This window comes from Anomaloglossus baeobatrachus, chromosome 2 (assembly GCF_048569485.1).
Source record: "Anomaloglossus baeobatrachus isolate aAnoBae1 chromosome 2, aAnoBae1.hap1, whole genome shotgun sequence".
NCBI lineage: Eukaryota > Metazoa > Chordata > Amphibia > Anura > Aromobatidae > Anomaloglossus > Anomaloglossus baeobatrachus.
In genome coordinates, this window is record NC_134354.1 from 750,258,312 (window position 1) to 750,267,323 (window position 9,012).

The following is a 9,012-nucleotide window of genomic DNA, read 5'->3' on the forward strand; positions in this document are numbered from 1 at the left end:
CCCGACGGGCCAGGTGCGGTGCAGCGCGCGAGCGAGCAGGACGGAGGTAACACAGGAGCCAGGGGTAGACCGGGTCCCTCAGCCGCAGCGACCGGTCCCTCGGGGACACAGGGGCGTGGGTCATTTTCCAGCTCCTCCATCACGGCCTCCACTCCATACACTCGCGCCACAGCAACTAGGGCCTCCACCTCCGCGGCCCACTGCTCCATCAGCCCGCCGATCTGACTCTGGTAGCGACGGCAGATCCCCGCCGCCCGGGCTCTCAACCATGCTGCTGTTCCAGACACCGGCTCGGTAGTCTCCGCAGAACTAGGTGGGGCGGACATCTCGGCAGTTATGCTTTCCAGGAACCCAGTCAGTCTGCAGAGTCCTGGCGTCCCTGCCTGTATAGCCGCAGCTACATGCGGCCAGCCGCCATCGCGTCCCCCTTAGCTCTTTCCGGCCCCTCCTCTCTCGGGGCGGAGTTTTGGCCTTCGCGCCTCTACTGCTCGAGAAGACGCTCGAGCGGGAACTTTTCGCGCCAAAGATGGCGACTTCTGAAATTTTTCTGCCGGATACCTCCGGCGGTAACAAGGCGCACCTCTACCAGACGGCAGAGCGGTAAGATCCTGTTCGTGACGCCAAGTTGTCACGGGCGGGGAGGAGGGTGTCAGCACACCGCGCTCACCCCTTCTGCTCGGGTCCGGCAGTTGCTCCTGGTGGCTCGAGCTGCGGGCCGGATCCCGGGGTGTCTCGAGCGACGCTCCTCGCCCGTGAGTGAAAAGGGGGGGGGTGTTTGTTGGGATTATAGTTCGTGACGCCACCCACGGTTGTGGTGATGGCACCACCGCTGCTCAGTGTGGGGGTCCCGGGGATGGTGATGGGAGCAGCCAGGTGTTGTGTTGCCCCTCCGTGGGTAGGGGTTGGTGATCCCGGGGCCCGGTGAAGAGATGTGAAGTGTAGGGCCTGGAGGGCGCAGGGTCGCGGGGGCAGCGCTATGCCTTGCGGCACTGTGGTACTCACTCAGCCTGAGACACGGACACAGTTTGTACGGTAAACCAACGGCTGGTAGGACGGTCCCACAGATGGCTGCACCTGCACTCCCGGTAGGTGACGGTGACGTCTCTCTTCCTTGCACCTGTTTGACTGATGGTAGCGGTGGATTCCCTCCGGTTACCCGCTCCCCGACTGCAATCTGGGCCGGAGGAGCTCTACACTTTGCCCGCAGGCGCTGGCCCTGGGGAAACTGGTGCCTTGGCGGTGGCGGTGTCTCCCCGGTAATGGTCAGGCTGTTGCCGTCAATCGGGACTTTGTTGCTGGGGGATCTGCGTCCCCTTCACTAACGGATTCGGCAAATTGGGCGACTCCTAGCCTTGCCGGGGTCCGAGAGGCCCCTGCCCTGGTGCTGACTGTCCTTCGGAACACTGCTCCAGACCACCGGGCACACAGCCAACGGGGTCCTTCCAGGAACTTCCAAACGGTCCCCCTCCGGACAGTCACCGCCGTCGCTGACCTTGCTGTTCTAACCCTACACACAGCTGGGCTCTCAGGCTTCTCCTTCTCTCTGCTCTGTCACCACTTCTTGCTTTCCTCCTTTTCCACTTTCCTTTCCTTCACTTTCACTTCTGGTTGTTTACTCTAGCCCTTCACTGGACTTCACTCTTGCCCTCCCCGGGCGAATCTGCCTGGTAACTTCCTGCCTCCAGAGTTGTGAGCTCCTTGGTGGGTGGAGCCAACCGCCTGGCCCACCCCCTGGTGTGCATCAACAGACTCTTGGAGGAAGGCAACAAGGATTTCTGGTTAGCAGGTGTGCCTACCTGGAGTGTGGGGTGTAGTGGTGTTGTTATCTGTGTCCCCTGGCTTGCCCAGGGCGACACACTTTCACCAGAGTCTAGGACACCACTTCTCACAGACCAACAGAATAAGCTATAACTGGCATGAGTAGAAGGATTCCACCAGCATATATAGGAGAGGAGCAGGTGAGATAGGTCTCACCACAACATGTGATTACAGGAACAAGCAGATTAGCAGAGAAACCATCCGGCAGAGTGTCAGAATCTGCAATCTGAATAGAACCCAATGCCACCATGACAGTCTGTGAAGTTTGTGCAAAACTCTGTGTGACCGTTGCTGACTGTTAAGTGGGATTTACACGCAACAACATCGCTAACGAGATGTCGTTGGGGTCACGGAATTCGTGACGCACATCCGGACTTGTTAGCAATGTCGTTGCGTGTGAAACGTACGAACGACCGCTAACGATCAAAAATACTCACCTTATCGTTGATTGTTGACACGTCGTTCTAATCCGAAATATCATTGCTGTTGCAGGACGCAGGTTGTTCATCGTTCCTGAGGCAGCACACATCGCTATGTGTGACACCGCAGGAACGACGAACAACACCGTACCTGCGTCCTCCGGCAACGAGGTGGGCGTCACTTTCTTTCGGCTACTCTCCGCCCTTCCGCTTCTATTGGACGCCTGCCGTGTGACGTCGCTGTGATGACGCCGCATGAACCACCCCCTTAGAAAGGAGGCAGTTCGCCGGCCACAGCGACGTCGCTAGGCAGGTAAGTCCGTGTGACTGGTCCTAGCAATATTGTGCGCCACGGGCAGCGATTTGCCCGTGACGCACAACCGACGGGGGCCGGTGCTATCGCTCACGACATCGCTAGCGATGTGGCAGCATGTAAAGCCCGCTTTAGGCTCTTATAAACTGGCTATTTTATGTGCTAAAGCGTCAAAGAGCTCATTACTCCAGGAGTATTTAGCTTCTGCACACCCGACCTGAGAACTACACCTTCTACTGAGCAGTGTGAGATATCAGCAGCAGCAAAGGGGAAGGACATTGAGGATCGGTCAATCAAATAGGTGGGTGGAGATTGGGTTAAATTCCCATAAAGGGGAAATACAGCCATTCTGACATGAATTTTTAAACTAAGCACACTGGTCTTATTAGGGCCAAGAGATCTTTTGATTTATGTATGTAATTTGCATTGTATAATCTGGTGACAGATCTGCTTTAAATTACGCAGAGTTCATAATATCCATTTACAAATACCTTGTTCATTGATTCTGAGTTAATAAAATTGACTAAAAAGAACTTCAGAATTAAGCACAATTGGGAGCAGCTATAAAGAGTGTCTGTCTATCTGTTATCAATACATAGATGGCAAGAAGAACAAATTTTGGAACAAATCTAACCAAACATGTCACTCGAAGCAAGGATCACCAAGCTATGACTTGCCTACTGTGGACACATCACATGAAGAGAGCAATCACTGGAGAAGGACATCATGGTCAGAAGAATAGAAGGAACAAGGCAAAGAGGAAGACCAGCAACCCAATGGCTTGATACTATCTAGATAATGGCAGAGAAGACCCTGGTGGACCTATCTAGGCTGCACAAGATTGATCTTTCTACAGAGCGTTCATCCACCAAATCACCATGGCTCGAGATCTAACTGAAGGGCATTAAAAAAAAAAATCTCACTATATGACCCCAAATGTCAATGTGTTACATGGTCAGCGTATTGGCTTCAGTTGGGCATCATGTAATGCATCATTTATCCCGTGATGGTGCTGCTGAAAAATTAAACACTTGCTCCTGGTTTATCCATCAACTACAGATGACCACTGTGGTCTCCAGCAGAAGGTTACTCTATAATCAACTCTTTTTAATAAAACAGGAATATCTAAATTGAATACTCTTATTGGTTTTACTTTCACAATTTTATAATGTAACTACCTGTAATACCTGGCGTTGCCCGGGATAGTAACTGTCTCTGTTTCTCTCCCTCCCTCTCTCTCTCCCAGTCTCTGTCTCTATCTCCCTGTCTGTCTGCCTCTATTTGTCTGTTTCTCTCTGTCTGTCTCTTTTCCTGTCTGTCTCTCTTTATCTCTGTCTTTCTCTGTCTATCTACCTCTTTCCCTGTCTGTCTGCCTCTTTCCCTGTCTGTATCCGTCTGTTTGTCTCTGTCTCTTTCCCTGTCTGCCTCTGTCTGTCTGTATCTTTCCTTGTCTGTCTCTTTCCCCGTCTGTCTGTCTGTCTATCTCTTTCCCCATCTGTCTGTCTATCTCTGTCTGTCTTTTTCTCTGTCTGCCTCTGTCTGTCTTTGTCTGTCTATATCTTTACCTGTCTGTCTCATTCCCTGTCACTCTGTCTCTTTCCCTGTCTGTCTCTTTCCCTGTCTGGTTCTGTCTGTCTCTGTCTATCTGTCTCTCTCTCTCTCTGTCTGTTCCTATGTCTGTCTATGTCTGTCTGTTTATGTCTGTCTCTCTAGCTGTCTCTCCGCCGAAATTATATTAACTCACACATAAGCTGTCCTTCGTTTCTATAGCAACCAATCACAGCTCGTATTAATGACCTGTAGCTGCCAGCTCCATTGACTTTAATGGAGGCAGGTTTTTTTGGCGAATAACTGTAAACTGCAGGGTTAAATTTTGCCCTCAAAACATAGTCTATGACGTTCCCTGGGTCACAGGAGGCGTCTGTGCAAACATTTGTAATTATAAATGCGACGGTGCGGATTCCTTTAGCGGACATAATACATACACACACATACACACACACACACACACACACACATACATACACACAGATACATACACACATACATACACTCAGCTTTACAGTATATATTAGATTTTTTATTTTTGGATTTGGTTTTATTTGTAGGTGAATTCTGGCTCGGTTTAAGGAAAACATTCTGCATTCTGAACCAGAAGAACACCAGCTTTATGCTGAACATCGCCTTAGAGGCAGAAGACGGCTCGTCGGCATATGCCACTTATGATAACTTTTGGATTGAGGATGAGAAGACTGCCTTTATAATGCATGTCGGACGCTACTTTGGAACAGCAGGTAAAGTATTTTTCTGATGTTTTACTTATTTAGAATTTACAAAAAGCTGCGAAGATTTGGCAGTTGTCAAGCATGGCCGATTAAAGGTTTGTCTATCAAACCTTCACAAAAACGCTCATCCAACTTGCATCAGTCTGCTTGATAATCTCAGTATAGTGTAGGTACCTCAGTGGCTTTGAAGAAATTTCAAGGACACTAGACGCGTTTTAAATGACATCTTGTGACAAAGAACTGGAGCAATTCGAAACGCGTTGCATACTCACATCCATCTATGGCTCAGTGTACCAATTTTTAATAGATTAATCAGTAATAAAGTTAGAATTTTATGGACATGCTGGACTGAAGAACCATTCAAAAGGTCCTATTCATGCCTATGGAGGTCATAGAGAAGGGGTTTTTGTCAAGGTGGTTCCTGACAAGCTGCCCACTCATTATAAGCGCCATTATGCCAGGAATGGTCTTTCTAGTGAAAATTTGCCTGTCCCCACCCTTTTTGTAATTTGTGTAACCTTTCACTTAAAGGGGTTCTCCAGGAATAGAAAAAAAAATTAATGCAAAAAAGCCCTTTAAATAAATTCCTCAATTCCATTAACCCCCTTAAAGACTGGAAGATTTTTCATTTTTCAATTTTTTTTTTTGTTTTTTCTCTTATCCTTCTTCCGAGACCCATAACTTTTTCATTTTTTTGCAACATAGCCATCCAAAGTCTTGTATTCTGCCAGATTAATTGTAATCTTGAATGACAACTCTTATTTTACTATATAATGTACTGTAAAACTTGGGAAAAAAAAAATCCAGGTGAAATTGCAAAAATAAAAATGCAATTACACCATTATTTTTTGGGTTTTGCTTTTATGATTTTTGTTATGTGATAAAAATACCAAACTCGTCCAGTTTATTTATTATTTTAATGGTGAATAGACCCGTAAATTCCTATTATTTTTTTGTCAATGGAGTTGCATAAGAGCTTCGTTTTTTGAGTGCAAGCTGACATTTTTATTGATACTATAACTTTTATTATACATTATATAGTAAAAAAAAAAACAGTCTCCTATGAAGCCCAACCATCATGGCAGTCACAGGTGTCTTCAGGAGAGCATGGCTACCATGGAACTTGTCTAAGGGGTGCAATGAGCGGATGGATCTGCACACCCCCCTTGAAATGCCGCTGTCAGAGATCAACAGCGGAATTTAAAACATTAACAGCAGCTGTTAGAGGCAGATGATGGCTGAATAGCACAACCATCATCTGCCGGGAATGGGGAGAGTTCAGCCTCTGAACTGACTGCATGCACTCACTCCCAAGTTGTGCTATACAAATACAGCAGATTTTTGGAAAGGGTTACTTATGAAATAACACCATTGTTGAGGTAAGTACATTAAAATGGCCGTCGTTTTGTTACTCTGACAGAAAGCTGGCCTAGAATTTTAGTAAAATAGGTGCTTGTGAGCATCTGTAGTAGGACGTTCTGCTGCTGCTATCTGGAGATAGCTTGACATTACTTGCTATAGGCAATTCCCAGGTTACAACAGCAGCTTGGCATACAGACAAGGTGGACAGCAGTTTGAGCAGCCTCTACTTACCTCAGGTCACCTGGTAACTCTAGTATTAAATTATCAGATAGACAGGGTAGGTAGCAGTGTGAGCAGCTTCTTCTTACCTCTGAACCCCTGATATCTCTAGTATTAGATCAGAAAGACAGGGTAGACAGCAATGTGAGCAACCCGCTCCGTACCTCAGCACCTCTGGTATCTCCAGTATTAGATCAGAAAGACAGGTTGGTACTATAGTGCAAGCTGACTCTTGGTATCTCAGAATCTCTGGTATCGTCAGGATTAGATCAAATAGACAGGGTATATATCAATGTGAACAGCCTCTTCTTACCTCAGCATCTATTGTATCTCCAGTATTAGTTCAGATAGACATTGTGGATGACAATGTGAGCAGCCTCTTCTCATCTCAGTATCTATGGTATCCCCAGTATAAGATCAGATAGACAGGGTGGATAGCAGTGTGAGCAGTCCTTGTGCACACATAGTATCTCTAGTATTAGATCAGAAAGTCAGGTTGGACAGCAGTGCACGGTGACCCTTGGTATCTCAGAACTTCTGGTATCTCCAGCATTAATCAGAGAGACAGGGTGGATAGCAATGTGAGCAGCCTCTTACTACCCTGGCACCTATGGTATAATACAGGGGGTACTATATTAAATATACAGGGTGGATAGCATTGAGAGCAATCTCTTCTTACCTCAGCAACTATGGTATGCCCAGTTTTAGATCAGATAGACAGGGTGGGCAGCAGTGAAAGCACTTCTCTTTTCTCTCAGCACTCCTTCAATTTACAATATTAGATCAGATAGGCTGAATGGATAACAGTGTGAGCAGTCTCTTCTTACCTCAGCACATCTGGTATCTCTAGTATTAGATCAGATAGATTACCTCCCAAGACAAAATGAACATGATTCAATTGAAGGTGTTTAAGGATTTATTTATAATGTACCTTTTTTTTATAAAATGTTCCGGGAGAAACCCTTCTAATATGTATTATACACTAAAGGCCGCTTTACACGCTACGACATCGCTCAAGCGATCTCGTTGGGGGTCACGGAATTTGTGACGCACATCCGGTCGCTTTAGCGATGTCGTTGCGTGTGACACCTATGAGCGATTTGAAATCGTCGCAAAAACGTGCTAAATCGCTAATCAGTGACATGCCCCCCTATTCCTAATTATCGCTGCTGCTGCGTGTACGATGTAGTTCGTTGTTCCTGCGGCAGCACACATCGCTGTGTGTGACACCGCAGGAACGAGGAACCTCACCTTACCTGCGGCCGCCGGCAATGAGGAAGGAAGGAGGTGGGCGGGATGTTACGTCCCGCTCATCTCCGGCCCTCCGCTTCTATTGGGCAGTCGCTTAGTGACGCCGCTGTGACGCCGAACGAACTGCCCCCTTAGAAAGGAGGCGTTTCTCCGGCCACAGCGACGTCGCTAGGCAGGTAAGTAGTGTGACGGGTCCGAGCAATTTTGTGCGCCATGGACAGCGATTTGCCCGTCACGCACAAACGATGGGGGCGGGTGCGCCGCTAGAGATATCGGTCACGATATCGCAGCGTGTAAAGCGGCCTTAAGACTGCTCAAATATGTTGCTAATAATTAATTGACTGTCTTTTAATATTAAGGTGATGCTATACGAGGAAGCAAGAAAGAGGATAATCAAAATGCGTTGCCCTTTAGCACATATGATGTGGACAATGATAACTGTGATCCTTCCTGTTCCTTCAATGGCACCAAAGTTACCAGCTGCAGCCAGCACAAGAGCCGGAGCGGCTGGTGGTTCAGCCAGTGCGGACTAGCCAATCTGAACGGTGTCCACCGAGTGACTAGAGGCGTGGACATACCGGGCATCCAGTGGGATACATGGATGGAAAACAACACGACAATTAAGATCAAATCGGCTTCAATGAAAATTAAGAGAACTCATTACCCATTTTATAAATGAATACTTTTGTTATTTTTTTTATTTTTTTTGTTTAATTTTTTTTTTTAATGACATAATATTATAGCGTATTTAAAACCTAACTTTTTGGTAATAGCTTATACCTAGCTGGTATTACTTATCTTTAATGCAAAACAAGAATGCCGCGGAGACATCATCACATGTTTCTCAACGTTGGCAAGAAACTAGCCAGGTCTTTCACCGAGAAGGAACAACCACGGGAAGGGCAGTCTCCAGTCAAGGAGACCACCTATGCCAAAACATGGTATCCATCCACAGACAGCTGTTTCGGGGTATTTGCCCCTCATCAGTGTGGAGTAGGAAACTGGCTAGTGGGAGCAATGCCTAGTAGAAGACACATAGGTACAGATGGTTGACCTCGGGGAGATCAACATCCAACACTGCGGAGACACCATCACGTGTTTCTCAACGCAGTGACACTAGAATAAGGCCCCCTGGGAAAATATGCAAAACAAGAATGCCGCGGAGACATCATCACATGTTTCTCAACGCTGGCACGAAACTACCCAGGTCTTTCACTGGGAAGGAACAACCACACTGATGAGGGGAAAATACCCCAAAACAGCTGTCTGTGGATGGATACCATGTTTTGGTAAAGGAGGTTTCCTAGACTGCCCTTCCCGTGGTTGTTCCTTCCCGGTGAAAGAC

The 9,012-nt window shown here is 47.2% G+C and overlaps 1 protein-coding gene across 1 annotated transcript in view; it reads left to right on the forward strand.

Annotated features, from left to right (window-relative positions):
* The window catches only part of ANGPTL5 (angiopoietin like 5), a 96,664-nt gene extending 88,318 nt beyond the window's left edge, over nucleotides 1–8,346 (forward strand). The window contains exons 7-8 of the mRNA XM_075337475.1: nucleotides 4,659–4,844; nucleotides 8,027–8,346. Coding sequence (XP_075193590.1) covers nucleotides 4,659–4,844; nucleotides 8,027–8,346 — 506 coding nt within the window. The remainder of the gene's footprint in view (nucleotides 1–4,658; nucleotides 4,845–8,026) is intronic.
* The last annotated feature ends 666 nt before the right edge of the window (nucleotides 8,347–9,012 follow it).